This window comes from Ovis canadensis, chromosome 26 (assembly GCF_042477335.2).
Source record: "Ovis canadensis isolate MfBH-ARS-UI-01 breed Bighorn chromosome 26, ARS-UI_OviCan_v2, whole genome shotgun sequence".
NCBI lineage: Eukaryota > Metazoa > Chordata > Mammalia > Artiodactyla > Bovidae > Ovis > Ovis canadensis.
In genome coordinates, this window is record NC_091270.1 from 52,478,549 (window position 1) to 52,495,777 (window position 17,229).

The 17,229-nt window shown below is 41.4% G+C and overlaps 1 protein-coding gene across 1 annotated transcript in view; it reads right to left on the minus strand.

Moving 5' to 3' along the window:
• Window positions 1-17,229, minus strand: part of KAT6A (lysine acetyltransferase 6A) — a 103,973-nt gene that overhangs the window by 36,910 nt on the left and 49,834 nt on the right. The window contains exons 3-8 of the mRNA XM_069572702.1: window positions 14,214-14,322; window positions 11,272-11,387; window positions 10,415-10,496; window positions 9,394-9,529; window positions 7,749-8,065; window positions 5,136-5,254 (exon numbers count right to left, since the gene is read on the minus strand). Coding sequence (XP_069428803.1) covers window positions 5,136-5,254; window positions 7,749-8,065; window positions 9,394-9,529; window positions 10,415-10,496; window positions 11,272-11,387; window positions 14,214-14,322 — 879 coding nt within the window. The remainder of the gene's footprint in view (window positions 1-5,135; window positions 5,255-7,748; window positions 8,066-9,393; window positions 9,530-10,414; window positions 10,497-11,271; window positions 11,388-14,213; window positions 14,323-17,229) is intronic.

The window sequence follows — 17,229 nt, forward strand, 5'->3', positions numbered from 1 at the left end:
TAGAAACAAGTGACAATGAAAACATGACAACTCAAAACCTGTGGGATGCAGCAGAAGCAGCTCTAAGAGGGAAGTCTGTAGCGAAACAATCCTGCCTCAAGAAGCAAGGAAAACATCAAACAGACAACCTCACTTTACACCTGCACTGGAAAAAAACAACAACAAAACAAAATTAGTAGAAGGAAGAAGTCACAAAGATCAGAGCAGAAATAAATGGAAGAGAAATGAAATAAACGAGTAAAGATTAATAAAACTAAAAGTTAGTTCTTTGAGACGATAAACAAAATTGACAAACCTTTAGCCAGACTCATCAAGAAAAAAAGAGAGAAGAATCAAATCAACAAAATTAGAAATGAAAAAGGAGAGGTTACAACAGACAATGCAGAAATGCAAAGGGTGATAAGAGACGATTATGAACAACTATATGGCAATAAAGTGGACAACCTGGAAGAAATGGACAGATTCTTAGAAAAGCTCAATCTTCCAAGACTGAACCAGGAAGAAATAGAAATTATGAACAACCTAATTACAAGCACTGAAACTGAAGCTGTGATCAAAAATCTCCCAAAAATCAAAAGCCCAGAACTAGATGGCTTCACAGGAGCACTTTATCAAACATTTAGAGAAGAGCTAATGCCTATCCTTCTAAAACTCTTTCAAAAAATTGCACAGGAAGGAACACTTCCAAACTCATTCTACGAGGCCACCATCACCCTGATACCAAAACCAGACAAAGACAACACAGGAAAAGAAAACTACAGGCCAGTATCACTGATGAACACAGATGCAAAAATCCTCAACAAAATTTTAGCAAACAGAATTCAGCAACACATCAAAAAGCTCATACACAATGATCGAGTCGGGTTTATTCCAGGAATGTGCAAGGATTCTTTAATATATGCAAATCAATCAATGTGATATACCATATTAGCAAATTTAAAGATAAAAACTGTATGATAAAACCATATGATAATCTCAATAGATGCAGAAAAAGCCTTTGACAAAATTCAACACCCATTTATGATTAAAACTCTTCAAAAAAATGGGCACAGAAGGAACCTACCTCAACATAGTAAAGGCCATATATGATAAGCCTAAAGCATACATTATTCTCAACGGTGAAAAATGGAAAGCATTCCCCATAAAATCAATAACAAGACAATGGTGTCCACTTTCACCACTATTATTCAACATAGCTCTGGAAGTCTTAGTTACAGCAATCAGAGAAGAAAAAGAAATAAAATGAATCCAGACTGGAAAAGAAGTAAAGCTCTCACTGTTTGCAGATGACATGTTATTGTACATGGAAAATCCTAAAGACAGTATCAGAAAATTGCTAGAGCTAATCAGTAAATTTAGCAAAGCTGCAGGATACAAAATCAATACACAGAAATCACTTGCATTTCTATACATTAACAATGAAAATTCAGAAAGAGAAATTAAGGAATCAATCCCATTCACCACTGCAACAAAAAGAATTAAATATCTACGAGTAAACTTACCTCATGCGAAGAGTTGACTCACTAGAAAAGACCCTGATGCTGGGAAGGATTGGGGGCAGAAGGAGAAGGGGACGACAGAGGATGAGATGGCTGGATGGCATCACCGACTCGATGGACATGAGTTTGGGTAAACTCCAGGAGTTGGTGATGGACAGGGAGGCCTGGCGTGCTGCCATTCATGGGGTCGCAAAGAGTCGGACATGACTGAGCAACTGAACTGAACTGAACTGAAACTTACCTAAGGAGACAAAAGAACTGTACACAGAAAATTATAAGACACTAATGAAAGAAATCAAAGATGACATAAACAGATGGAGAGATAGTCCATGTTCCTGGGTAGGAAGAATTGATATTGTGAAAATGACTATACTACCAAATGCAACCTATAGATTCAATGCAATCCCTATCAAATTACCAGCGGCATTTTTCTAGAACAAAATTTTTTAATTTTTTACTAGAACAAAAAATTCCCAACTCATATGGAAACACACAAGACCCTGAATAGCCAAAGCAGTCTTGAGAAAGAAGAATGAAGCTAGAGGAATCAAACTTCCCAACTTCAGATTATACTACAAAGCTACAGTCATCAAGACAGTATGATACTGGCACAAAAACAGAAATACAGACCCACGGAACAAGACAGAAAGCCCAGAAGTAAACCCATGCACCTATGGGTACCTGATTTTTGACAAAGGAATATACAATGGGGCAAAGACAGCCTCTTCAATAAATGGTGCTGGGAAAACTGGACAGCTACGTGTAAAAGAATGAAATGAGAACACTTCCTAACACCATACACAGAGATCAACCCAAAATGGATTAAAGACCCAAATGTAAGACCAGAAACTATAAAACTCTTAGAGGAAAACATAGGCAGAACAATAGATGACATAAATCAAAGCAAGATCCTCTATGACCCATCTCCTAGAGTAACAGAAATAAAAACAAAAGTAAACAGTGTGGGCAAGTGGGACCTGATTAAACTTAAAGGCTTTTGCAGAGCAAAGGAAACTATAAGCCAGGTGAAAAGACAACCCTCAGAATGGGAGAAAATAATAGCAAAGGAAACAACTGGCAAAGGACTAGTTTCCAAAATACACAAGCAGCTCATACAACTCAATGCCAGAAAAAGAAACAACCCAACCAAATGTGGGGGAAAGACCTAAACAGACATTTCTCCAAAGAAGACATACAGATGGCCAACAAGCATGTGAAAAGATGCTCAACGTCACTCATTATTAGAGAAATGCAGATCAAAACTACAATGAGTTATCACCTCACACCAGTCAGAATGGCCATCATCAAAAAGTCTACAAACAATAAATGCTGCAGAGGGTGTGGAGAAAGGGAACATTCTTCCACCGTTGGTGGGAATGTAAATTGACGCAGCCACTATGGAAGATGGTATGGAGATTCCTTAAAAAACTAGGAATAGAAGCAGCATATGACCCAGCAATCCCACTCCTAGGCATACGCCCTGAGGAAACCAAAATTGAAAAAGACACTTGTTCATTGTTCACTGCAGCACTGTTTACAATAGCTGGAACATGGAAGCAACCTACATGTCCACTGACAGATGAATGGGTAAAGAAGTTGTGGTACATTTAACAATGGAATATTACTCAGCCATGAAAACAAACACGTATGAGTCACAGTTCTGATGAGGTGCATGAACCTAGGACCTATTATACAGAGTGAAGTGAGTCAGACAGAGAAAGATAAATATTGTGTTCTAATACATACATACAGAATCTAGAATAATGGTACTGAAGAATTTATTTATAGGGCAGCAATGGAGAAACAGACATAGAGAATAGTCTTATGGACATGGGGGTAGGGGAGGAGAGGGTGAGATGTATGGAGAGAGTAACATGGAAACTGACATTACCATATGTTAAATAGCCGATGGGAATTTGCTGTGTGACTCAGGAAACTCAAACAGAGGCTCTGTATCAACCTAGAGGGATGGGACAGGGTGGGAGATGGGAGGGAGGTTCAAAGGGGAGGGGATATAGGTATAAACATGGCTGATTCATGTTGAGGTTTGACAGAAAACAGCAAAATTCTGTAAAGCAATTACCCTTCAATAAAAAAAATAAAAAGAAAAAAAAATTTTTTTTAAAGTAAAGAAACTCCTCTCTCCTTTGAATTCCCACTAAATACCATGTAAACGCCTACTAGAGTACCTGTAACACTTTTTTTTTTTTTTCTTATTGTCAGGGAAAGAACATGCCTTTAGAGGATAAGCAAGTTGTCTGAAGTGTAAGTCAATAAAAGACCAAGGCTTGAACCCAGATCCCCCGACTCAAAGCCAAACCTGGTTAAGTCCTAAGATGGTGAAATGCTGAGTAAATGTTTCCTGAATATTCATACTGTTGTTTTTATTTCTCAAAAATGCATAGGAATGGAGGCGCAGACATGGGGAGCAGACTTGCGGACACAGTGGGGGAAAGACAGGGCAGGACAGACGCATAGAGCAGCCCCGACGTACACACAGCCATGTGCAAAATAGACACCCGCCAAGAAGCAGCTGCGTGACAACACGGGGGGCCAGCTCGGCGCTCCACGACGGCCTGGGGGGGGACAGGGTGGGAGGGAGGCTCAGCGGCAGGGGGCATATGCACGCACGGCTGATTCACCTTGCTGTATGGCAGAAAGTGACACTGTTGTAAAGTGATTATCCTCCAATTAAAAAAATACACATAAACAATCTGTTCACTAGTCAATCTCTGAATCCAAAGAGGTTCACCCACACATCAGGAATCCCCAGCAGTGGCCTTATAAATTCTTAATTTCAAGATAAGAGATATAACTCAACTTGGCTTACACAGTGAGTTGGTGGCAACGGAGCAAGACAAAAGATAAGCAAAATCCAAGAGTCTTCATGATCCACACCTGCACTTTTCCTATCTTTTCTCCTGCCATTATCTACACCCTTGTTCTCTGCGTTTCAAAGAATACTTGCAGATCTTTGCACTTCCGTTTTTCCTAACTAATGAGACCACATTCCTTGTCATCCAGATAAACTCCTTTACATTTCTAAGACCAGCTCAAGCGGTACTTCCCCTCAATGAAGCCTCTCTGACTCCCCAGAGAGAAGTACAGGCTTGCCTCCTCTACTCCCCACACTTCACGTGTTCTATAATTAAACTTCCACATTAAGGAAATTATTTACAAGTCTCTCCTGGCTGGAGAAGGAATCCTGTCATTTACTTTGGCATCTCCAGCAGCTGGCACATAAGCAGGCTCTGTGTCTGCACGTTTATATCTTGCTATGTGACAACAAAGGATTAAGGCACAAGCATTTAATAAATATTTCCTGAGTTAATGAATATGTGTTTCATCACCTGAGCGAGGTTTGGTTTTCGTTTGTGTGCCAGTCAAATCCTAAACTCTTCTTCATATAAGACAGAAAATAAACCAAGCTCATTGGATAGTTAAAGCAATGCGTTTATCTGCAAAACCAAACCAATTACCATGGGTTTGGAAAGAACACCTTAACCAGCAATGGACATGCACAACCACATCAGACCAGACGGATGAATAAACTGCTACTGCTTTACCCACAATATAATTAACCCTGTTTCTTACCCACGAACAAACTGACTGTCCGATGCGAATATTCAACTTTACCTGCAGCGCTTGTTCTTGGATGTCACGAAATAATTCCATATCCTTCTCAGTCATGATTTCCTGGCTCCCAAAGAGCCGGTCCTCGCTTTCTTGTTTGCCATCCCAGCCGTCCTGATTGTCTGCACGTTAAGAAAGGGCTTACATGTTATTGATGCTATCATGAGTTCAGCACCCAAACTAGAACAAATTTCAAAAGTCTTAATATTATTTATATAAGAGAGAAAAGGACAACACTAAGCTGACTTTCAGAAAGATACTGGTCAATAAAGGATATGTACCTATTATATCTGCCTTATAATGAAAACCCTGAATTGACTTAAAGCTTTTTAAAAATATTACACAACTAAATTTAAACTTCATTGAACAAGTCTGTATTTCAACATATACATACATGTATATATAAAAAGCAGAACAGGAAAAAGGTCTAAGGAATATGCAGTCTATTCTGAAATAACAAGGATATAAAACTTTTAACACATGTCAACACGCAAATGTTGCTTTTTCATTCTTTGGTAGTATGGAAGAAGTTTACGGTATAGCAGGACATAATGTTCATCACTTTAGAGTCAAACAAGAAAACTCTGCTCCTCTTAAAAGTCTCAATGATTCCTCAGTCTTCATAAGGCCAACCCATTCTTATCTCAACAAAACAGTCAATTTCAAGTGGTTATTTTAACTGATGCCCAGTGCCAACTCCCCAACTCCTCTCCCCTTCTGGCTGCCCGCTAAAAGCACAAAGTCCAAAGCCTGAGGATCACAGGCAGTAACCCTCTGGGAAAGTGCAAGAAATTAAAATAAGCATTCACTGAATGACACACCTTCCTCAAATGGGTAAAGAAACGAGTGAGAGGGGAACCGGGGGGGTCAATCGGAGCACTGGCCTTTGCATTTGAAAATGACATCAATGTGGTCCTGCTGCTTCTCTGAATGTGTGCGGCTGAAAAGACCCGTTAGGGACAGTTCTTTTAAAAAATCAACTGTATACACAGTTACTCATTTCGTGGAAGAAGGAACAGGACAGGGGTTCACTCTCGACGATAGTCCTAAACTGAAAAACATGGGCCTGATCTGAAGATACTCTGAGCCTTCGCTGCCCCCTAGTGCGTGCCACAGCCGGGCACAGGCCCAGGTTGGGTACAGCCCTCCACGCACTCTACCAGATGGTGCAGGCTGCCTCCTAAACTACAGCTCAGAGGCAAAATGATAGAGCCCGTGAAAGCCAAAGCCATGCCCGAAACTCAGCAATGGTTCTCCACACACTCGATGCATTTGCTGTGATCGAAAATGTCTAACGCTTCCAGCAGTCTTCTAATAATCTACCTCCAGTGAAATGGTTAATTCAGAAATCCCTTTTATCACCCTCTGCTTTATGAGATTCTTTCCTAAGTCCAACCTGAACGGCCTGCATGTTTTCTCAGATAAATGTACTCGGAGTGGGCCTTATCTTCAGTCTACATGGCTGATAAAGACTTAAAAAGTAAAAGCCTAAACAGTAATTAGCTGATTGCCACTCAGGTGAAAAGTCAATCAATACAGCATAAAAAGGGGGCAGATCTGACAAGGATGAGGATCTTTCCCTCCTGCAGTGGCCTGGTCCATCCTTTATAGAAGCAGGAATGATACAGAGTGGGAGTACCATTCCCGGTGGGACAGTCGGGGGAAGGAATCAAGAGTTCAGACTGCCCCCTGCAGCCCATGAGGCACCGTCTGGGCACACACAGCCCACGACCTGAGAGCCCACTCTCACTCTTCGACTTTGCTCAGAGCCCTTCCTACTTCCTTCACACTATCTGGTGCTGTCAGCTCCACAGCGATGAGACCAGCTCATTCATCAACGCTGTCTCCTCTGACCTGAATTATCTGCTACACTTTTAACTCTTCTTCACAGATTTTATCTAATCTGAAAATGAGGGAACTTGGCCTGAAACGTAGGCATATAGTCTGAGGCTGTGGCTCTCTAAGAATAATCCATGAAAAATTACAACTGTATCTGCCAAGATCTGAAGTAAAAAATCAATGACCTCATCATACTTCCAAATAAGTTGGCCTTTCAGTCATGCTCAGATTAACAGCAGCCTATTCACCCATACTCGCTGCAGTTCCTTCCAGAAACAAAAGCGAGCATACGAAGCTCATCACATGATTTACTCTGTAATTTATGGAATATAAAGCTATCCCTGAGTCAAGGTTATAACCCACACTTCTGTAGGCAGATTCTTTGTGCTTCCACCAAAAAAAGCATCTTCTTTTCTTGAAAACTCCTACTTGTCCACTCTCCAGCTTCATCTCTAGGTTCTAAATTCCTGCCATTGTTACCACTTGCTGCTGCTGCTGCTGCTGCTGCTAAGTCGCTTCAGTCGTGTCCGACTCTGTGCGACCCCATAGACGGCAGCCCACCAGGCTCCGCTGTCCCTGGGATTCTCCGGGCAAGAACACTGGAGTGGGCTGCCATCTCCTTCTCCTGAGTATCACCTAAATACATGACCTTGAACATATTCTCATATTCCAAGACTGATTTTTAACAAATCAAATATCAATCTACTCCAGATAAGTAGTGTTATTCCAAGCAACAGCCTTTGGCATGCTCCTTGTTTCCAGGAGAGCAGCCTTTACCTGTGGGCCAATCTGAAGTGCTTGGCTTCCTGCTGCCCTTCTTCCGAGCTCTGTATTGCTCAGAGTAGTCTACCACTTCCCCCCGAGGCTTCCGCCCATCGGGAGAAGGGGTAAAGAATTTGGTAAGGCCATCGATGAGCCCTTTGGTTTTCTTATTGAACTTCAAGGGGACACTGCCATCTCTGCAGAAGTCCAAGCCATCTATTTGCTCTAGGTATCCTTCTTCTGATGATGATGCTGACTGGCTGGAGAGAGTGATTTTACGTTTCCGACCCCTTCCAGGGCCTGTTCGAACTTTGCTGAAGGGACCTTTTGACCTAAGGAATCAAACAGGGAAAGGGGGAGCTATTAAAAAGAAATCTTTATAAGGTTTCTGTTTAATACATAACATATAGTAAATATCTACAACTGTATATTTTAAATCCATATTGTTAAAAATATTCCATAAACTGTAATAAATATTATATGATTAAGAAGTAGTATTATTAGAAACATCCACTTCTGGGAAGCCTATGCATTTTATAATAAAAAGAATCCTAGGCCAGGAGTCAGACAGCATATGTGAGTCATAACTCTGCCACTTACTAGCTGCACATCTTAGACAAATCACATTCTCTTTAAAGAAGTATCTTTACCTACACGATGAGAGCTGTACCACAGAAAACCTAAGACCCTTCCTGGTATGAAGGCTCTTCCTAGGATCTTTGCACCAACTCAGAGTTAGACTCTTACCTCTCAACATAAGGATGGGTTACTCCCTGCAAGCCAGGAATCAAAAGATCTTTTTATAGGAAAATTAAAGCTTGATTTAAGATTTAAAAGCATGAATTACAGTACTGGTTCTGTGTATTTCAAACTGCTAATGCCCATTCACTTCAGTTATTATCACCTTCAAGATAGTCTTAAGTGTAGAAAAGGTGGGTAAATTTTAGGAGAGGTGGACAGGCTTAAAGGTAGTTTACATATCATCAAAGGTGAATTACTGAAGAGATACTTCTAAAAAAAAGACAAAATTAGCTACTGAATCTTGCCCCACCTCCTCCAGACATAGCCCAGTTTTCTAGTCCACAAGAGACAATTATATTCCTGATTTCTGCTAATAGGTGAAAATTCCACATTATTTTACTTTAGGACACAGAAATGGGACTTAGCTATGAGCAATGAGAGAAGCTATCCAGCAATTTGTACATATAACACAGACTACTGAGATAACATTAAGAAAAGAATCTTTGAAATGCTTCAATAATGTAATTTTTTCTTCCTTGTTTTTCAGGTAAAAGAGAAAATTTAAGGAAACGGCTAAGAGCCAGACTTCGGTGCCAGCCTACTGGGGTTTTAATCTCAGTTCAACACTTACTATAAACTATGCAAGTTACTGCTCTATGCTATAGCTTCCTCCTTTGAAAAATCAGAGTGCCAACAGTTCCTACTTCCCTGGGCTATTGGAAAAATTAAATGATTTAATACATGTAAAGTACTTAGAACAGGGGGTGCCTTGGCCCTCTGTTAAGGGCTCAATAAGCATTAGCCATTATTATTAGTACATAAAAGTCAACCTCCTTTTCCAAAGGCAAACAAGTGAGCCCTGCCCTGCAGAGAAGGCCCTGCCCTCTCCTCCCCTCACCCTGCCACAAGCGCAACTTACACCGTGGTTTGCTTCTTTAACCTGTTTTTTGGACGTCCTATTGGATTAGCGTAGCGCCGTTTTATCTGTGCTGCCTTCTTCTGCAGAAGCTTCCTTCCTTTTTTCCTAGGTCGACATATCTGACATATCCACATGCCTGTAAAGAAAGAAGATCCGAGTAAACGGAAGAGGTAGGGAGAGGGGACACTCGTTCCCCCAGTGCATACAGGTGTGACTCTTTCAAAAGGTGACCATCAATAGTGGCACAGAGGGCTCAAGTAAAATCCTGAAGTGGAATAACTTGGCTACAACTAGGGCTGAGTCTCTTTCCATCAGCAGGAAACACTCTGTCAAAGAGACATGAAGTATCTCACAAGCATTTTACTTATATCTATGAATCACAAAAACCAGAGTTGAAAATGGAATTTATGATAAGACAAAGCAGAGAGGACTAATGATTTTTTTTGAAGAAAGTGTAAGCATATGATAATATGGAAGTCCAAACAACAGGCAACTATATCTCAAGTAAATACCTTTCAGGGAACACGTGTCAAAAGAATAAAATAACAGTTTTAAGCTGTATTCTTCTGATTTGGGCACTTGTTTGCTTGCAAAATATTATAAAACTTTGTGAGGTTTTCGATAAACCAGAGGCTCTAACAGCTTTAAGCCCCTCAAAGGTGATGAGTTGTGATATAATCAACATGACCTAATAGAATTTCACTTCTTCAAGAAATAAATATTTCAAAGTATTATATAAGTCAAGTATTTTGCCCTCTAGCTACAGGGCTGGCAAAACTTGGTAAATGGGCACCTTCACCCTCACGGACGCGTAAACACTGAAAACAGAGGAAACCAGTACTGAAGCCACACCACATAAGCGCGCCATGAGACTGTCCCATCCTTAGGGCCACAGCTCTCCACTCAAGACAGCCCAGAGGGGAAGATGCAAGCTATTCTTTCACGTCAACAAAGTAGGTTAAAAGGCGCTTTCACTACCCTGCCCCTTATCGCCAGCTTGATTTCGGAAAGTGTCTCTTACCTTTTGGCATCCGAGTGAGTGGCGGATCACAACATTCCATGTGAAAACCCCGGTCACAGGAATCACAAAAGAGCATGTTATCCTAAAGCAGAGAAAGAACAGCTCTGCTCAGTCACATGAAACAGAAACATAGTAGGGTCATGACTTTACGAAACCTAGGGGGCTCGTTTCCACAGAGGAGATGAGTTACCTAGTAATAAAAGTTCCCTTAATCTGTAGTAGTTGAGGAAACGCACAGCCTGAGTTAGCAAAAAGTTTTGCTTCATCCATCTTTAACAAGGAACTAAGGCTTCATTACTTCTAAAAAAAATGTGCGTCCAGTGGCCAGATACAAGATAATGTTTTTAGTCTGTTTTAATAAAAGAGAGAGGAAGATGACTGTAATTAATACAACTGATCATTCCTAAATGAATACCTCCATAAGACTCAAATTTCGCCAAGTATTTCTTTAAAGTAGCGAGTCTCTCTGCAAACATACAATTAAAGTGCTTTAGTCACTACCAAGAAATCTGGGAGTTCCCTCGCAGTCCCGGGGCGAGGACTCTGCGCTTCTACGGCTGGGGGACCCAGGTTCGATCCTCGTCAGGGAACTAAGATCCCATAAGCTGCAGTGTTTGGCCAAAAAAAACTGGGGAGTGGGGTAGTAAACTGCCTAGAAATTATTCAAGAATTATTCCATACTTGCTCATTCATCACTCAGCAAGTTCTCTAAACGAATGACGTGAACTTTAAGAGGCTACTGTTCTAAATTCTGCTAAACCAAGCGACTGAAAACAGTCAAACACACACAGAGGAAAGTGCCAGCGGTGCGCGCTACTTGTAAATGGACCGCCCGCAATGGGAGGCAAGCTACTCACTGCGTTCCTGCCCTGGCCGCGACAGGAGCTGCACGTCTTACACTCGATGCACTGCCACCGCAAGGCCTTCACTCGAGCCGCCAGCTCGGGGGGGAACTTCAGGCAGGACGGGTGACCTAGCGAGGGGCGAGAAGCGGCAGACCCGCAGTCAGGAATCGCTCTGCGACTGTGCAGACCCACAGTCAAGAATCGCTCTGCGACTGTGCAGACCCAACAGTCAAGAATCGCTCTGCGACTGTGCAGACCCGCAGTCAGGAATCGCTCTGCGACTGTGCAGACCCACAGTCAAGAATCGCTCTGCGACTGTGCAGACCCACAGTCAAGAATCGCTCTGCGACTGTGCAGACCCACAGTCAAGAATCGCTCTGCGACTGTGCAGACCCACAGTCAAGAATCGCTCTGCGACTGTGCGAAAGAAGCGCTGCAGGGAAAAGGGGACCGCCTTAAATCTAAACGCCGAGGGAAACAAGGAGCTCCGGGAAGCCTGCCACACGCGCCTCACCAGGACCTGACACTCCAGTTCAGTTTTATGCGGGCTACATGCACCAGCCCCTCCCAATTTGATTTTTTTAAAAACCTGAAAAATTCCAGACTTGTATTAAGGCTGCATTAATTAAAGTGCTGTGTGTGCGCACATGGTCCTATGCATATGAACGCATGATGTGCCTGGGCCATTTCTGGAGGAATCAACACAAAAACTGTTCACAACTGTGGCATCCTAGGATGCAGCGCTGTAAATACTTTTCAGGAACGGGATTTTACATTTCACTTTATACCCTTCTGTGCTCACATTTTTTAAACAATAATGTGTTACGTTTATAACTGATGAATAAATTTTTAAAATCCCATCATTTAAAAGTGAGTTATGTGCTCATGACTTAAGGCACTCAAGATAAAACTAACCCTAAGCAATATTTCCACTGTGATCAGAATTAACAGTAACAGGAAAAAAAAGGTTCCTCTCTCAAGAGTTACAATCAGTTTGATTCTCAAAAACAGGATAGCCAATTTGCTCGTAAAGATTTATGTTTCCTCTAAAAACTGGTTATGTTTATTTTTCTTCAGTGAGAGAAAGGGTTGGTTAAATTATCTTTCTCTTTTCTATCAATAAACTTTCTTTTTTAAGAGATAATAAATTTATCATCGAAACATCACTAACATCCAAGAAAAATGGCAGAAGTGTAAAAAGATTGCATCTGTAATCTCATCATCCCAGAAGAGCTATTTTCATGTTCTACTTTTCCTTTCTAAACTAACTAAAGCCCTTGAATGGTTTTAATTATAGGATATGTGCAGCTTTGCTCTGCTTTTCATTATTTTACTCAAGCAAACTTTATATTTACATTCCTTAAACTGATTATACTCCAGAGTTGACACACTAGAACCTACCTGATCATCTGCCTGTTGTAAATATTTACACAATTAATCCATAACAGTTATTAGAATACTAAAATGAATTATTTCATGATTACAGATTCTTTCCTTCTTTTAAGTTAATTCCTTAGAATAAATTCCTAAAAGAGGAATTGGCAAGCGAAATGAAATAAACATTTCTATAGCTTGAGAGATAGATCTGCCCTGCCAAAACATGCTCCAAGCCCTACGATGTAATATCCAGTGACATCAGCAGCGTACAAACCTTTTACCACAATTTTATCAGCTCCAGTTTGGACTCTCTTATCTTTCAAGTTTTATAAAAGCTATAAAATAACACTTCACTGCTACTTTGGTGGGTCTTCCTATTATTATTTGGGGAAAACATTTTTAATGTGCTCAACTCTTAATTTCTGTCACATAAATGGCCTATTCATCTCCTTTGCCCCTTGGACTTTAAAAATGTAAATGCGTTCTTTGTACTTCATAGCTTTTGGCCCTTTGCCAAATGTTTAACACAATTATTTTTCTCAAACAATTCTTACTGTTTAAAATTTGGGGTACTTTAGCTTTCAATGTGGAAAATGCCCAACTTTCATGCACTTGACCGTATCCATGGTCTTCCTTGGTTACTGTGACAGCCATGCAGCCCTCCTGGCAACACCGCCGGCTCACACCCTGTGAGTCCTCTCTGCACCAAACAGGACGCTACTGCAGCGGCCACCTGCCTGCTAAGGTCAGAGTGAAAGCCGCTGCCATTCCACCGGGCTCTTTCTCTCCGGTGGGCCACCTCTGGCCCGGGAATCAGGCCTCAAGGCCCGTCCAGAGCTTGCCTCTTCAGCCCTTCCAACAATCTTACAAAAACCTTATTCTGGTATCGAATTCCTCTCCTCTTGAAGCATGTAGTGTTTTCTGCTTTCTGGACTAAATCCTGTTTGATACTGGTATAACACACTGAATATCAAGCCAATGATCAAAGATACTACAAAGCTTCATTAGTTCTTAAAATGTAGACAAAGAATGTCTCTGAAATTAACAAATTAGGAGACTCTGAAAAATCTTTTTTAGAGCCCAAAATTTCACACAGCTCACTAAATTGCAGTCAACACTCTGTTTCTCAATGTGACATATGTAAGTTTATGTCAAAAAAAAAAAATCTGTTATCCTGGTTCTATTCACGAAGGCTGAGGCATAAATCAAGGGTGAGTAGTGATTATTAAAGAAACCAGCAATAACTTCCAACTGACTGCTATGATTTGAACAGATGCTGGATAGTCAAATATAAAGACTAACAGAAAAAAATAAAAAAAGACTAACTGAAACAAAAAGAAGTCTATGGAACACTTCTTATAAAAAAACAGCTACTAAGACCTGATTTAAGTTAACTGAATCAAACATTTCAAGTATACATTTAAACTCTTCCCTCATCTAGAAGCTCATCTCAGGTCCCTAAAACCAGAATCAAATGCAAATGTGACTCTCTTAAGGATCAAGCGTACAATTTCCAGCTAAACATGCTCTTGCCTGACAAACCCCGTGAGACCGCACGCACAGAGAGGGTCACCTACCACTGTTGCCGCAGTCCGCACAGGAGATGAGTTCCTCTGGCTTCTTTTCTCGGTTTTGCTCTTTTGTGCCAAGACAGAAACTACAGATGGGGATGGGTTCAGCAACCGGCTGCAAAGAAAAACACAATTCACTCAGTACTGGGGCTTTTCTTTAGTGTTAACATAAAGACAGTAGAAGCACAATTTAAATTCCTTTAAGAGTTGCATATGACTTTGGCACAAATGTATACCCCTCCGAAATTTCCAACTCACAAAGTAGGTGGGTTTTTACAAATGGTCCTGACACTGGCAACTTTGGTCTAAAAACTCATACCCCAATCAGTTGGTCACTTAGAAACTAAATGACCCAATATGGGTTAAGCAAAGTAATCAACTACCTAAGAATGAAAAATTCAACTAAATTAAGTACAAGAATCATAGTATTAGCCTTTACAAGGCATGTGATGTAAGAGAAAAATAATAACAATCATAATGAAAAGCAGGTCATTAGTGCAACGAGACAAACAGAGCTCTGTGCAAATGGGAAAAATACATTCCAATGTGGTCTGGAAGAGACGGGCTGAATGAGCAAGACAACACATATTAAGTGCCAGTACTTAATACATGGGTGTTATGGTAATCTAACAAGCTTCTCCAAAGACAACAGATAGTAACTGTTAAAAAAGCAGGTTTAAACCTCAGTCTCTAGGTTCCTCCACAGCAGTGGATGGAGAGAAGGGCAGTACAGGCAGTGTAACCAAGGTGAGCTTCGATGTACAGTCTGCCAAGGCTAGTACTTTAAAGATAGAGTTTCTGTGATAAGCGGGGGGGGGGGGGTGGGGGGGTGGGGGGGTGGGTGCGTGAGGGGACAAGAGAGAAAGAGGCTAGGTCAGTTCTTTAAGACTGCCACTGAATGTCTTATAAAGAAGCTGGACTTCACTCTGCAGAAAAGAACAATAAGTTACTGAACCAAGAGGCGATCACCTGTACTTGAGAAAAATAGCCCTGTATCAATGAAAAAGGCAGACTGGGGAAAAGGGAATGGAAATGCAGAACCAGCTACAGGCTCAGAAAGCGACCAGCAGTGGAAGTAACAGAAAAGGAAATGAATTAAACATGACACGACCCAGCAAGGGAACAACAACAACTTAACTGAAAAGGTGGTAACATCATCAACTACGACAGTCATCCTAGAGAAGAAAGTCAGGAGGAAAGGAAAGAGCCGATGAGCCTGATTTCAGCTGTGTTTCATCGGGAGGTACTCTCAGTCACCTCTCAACTCCGCTGAGCAGGGTGCAGGACAGTGACACACAGCCCTCCACATGCTTTCAGTCCACTGGGGAGAGCAGACAGAGTGTCTACAGGTATCATGGCAGAAGGACAAGAGTGGAGACAAAGGACCAGGTGATCAAGGAGGTGCAAGCGGGGCCAGGGAACGGCTTCCTAGAGTTATCTGACAGGCGCCGGCACACCTGAAGGGGATGCTGAAAGAAAACACAGAATCACAGAGAATCAGATTTGGGAGCCAGGTGGAATGAGCTTAGTTTGGGTCTTAATAGAGCTTAAAATGCCTATGAAACATCCAAGGAGCAATGTCCATGGATCTGGAGCTCAAGAGAAAGGTTGATTTGGAAATTAAAATCTAGAAGTCATAGTCAGCCTTCCATATCCCTGGGTTCCACATTCTTGAATTCAACCAACTGTGGATCCAAATCAGTTGAATCTGGAATCCAGAACCCGCAGATACCTTAAGCGCTGACTATACATACAAAATAGCCGTAACGCCATCAGTTGAAGGGTTTTCCCATGGACAACAGGTGGAAAGGAGAGCCAAGAACACCAATATGTAAGGGACTGGCGGAGGAAAAAGCCTGGAAAAGAAATAGACTAGTCAGAGAGCTCAATGGTACATCAATACAAAAACGTCCAACACAAGCAAACCCACAGTACTGCTCAGCCAAGAGATGAAATGAGAGATGAACAGCTGGGAGTTGTCTTTTAACAACTGTGGCTGTGGTAAAGACAACCACATCCTTCCTTTAAAAAGAACCAGGGAATAAACCTGGGAAAGACATTATACAGGAGCAGAAGCTTGAAGTAACCTCTAAGAAGGCAGAAGCAAGGTCATGAGGTTTGAGCTTCATGCTGCAGCCTCTCAGGACCGCTAGAAGATTTTAACAGAGGAATGATACAAGCAAGATTTGAAGTTTTAAAAAGTCACTGTGTAAGTGGAAATGGTCGGGAAGGAATACGATCTACATGTGATCCAGGCCATGAGTAACAAGGGCCTGCATTAAGGCACCGACGAAATGACTGGAGGAGAGACATAAGAGGACTGGAAAAGGAAGATCTGGCAGGAACTGACGGGTAACTCCTCAGGGGTAGCAGGTAGGGAACAGAGAAGGATGGAAAACCAGAGAGACACCATCAGAGAAGTGAAGAGGCGAGCCACAGAAAGGCAGATCTTAGCGCAGGTTTAACTAACAAATGTTCATATCCAGTACTACCCAGAAAAACCCTTATATGTCAGTCAGGAAAAGACAGACGACTTCAACAGGTGCTTTACAGCAGAAAACACATGGAGCACAGGGCAGCGTAGCCGTCACCTCCTTGACCTAACCACACTCCACTAAGGGTGTTTCTTCTCTGACCACATAAGACCAAGCATAAAAGCAATAAATATTTTAGCTACCAAAAAAAAAAAAACAAAACAAAACACGGAACCTGTAGAGAAATACTGTTATCAACTGATCATGATATTATAACTTAACTGATAATTCCAGGGCTTTCTGTTTTTTAATTTCAGGGCACTTTTTAAGCACAATTCGGGCAAGAGTAATAGTACTTTGAGAATTAGTCATTTTAGCTGATGAACTACAAGCAAAAAAGTGGTTTAAATAAATCATCTAGGTTACAACATAAATCTATGAGGTTTTCTGTGTGGAGCAAAAGAAGTGCTGATCAGCTAACTGTGTGGTTTGTTTTGGCACATCCCTAACAATATCATGAAGTGAAAAAAATTACAACTCCAGAGGAT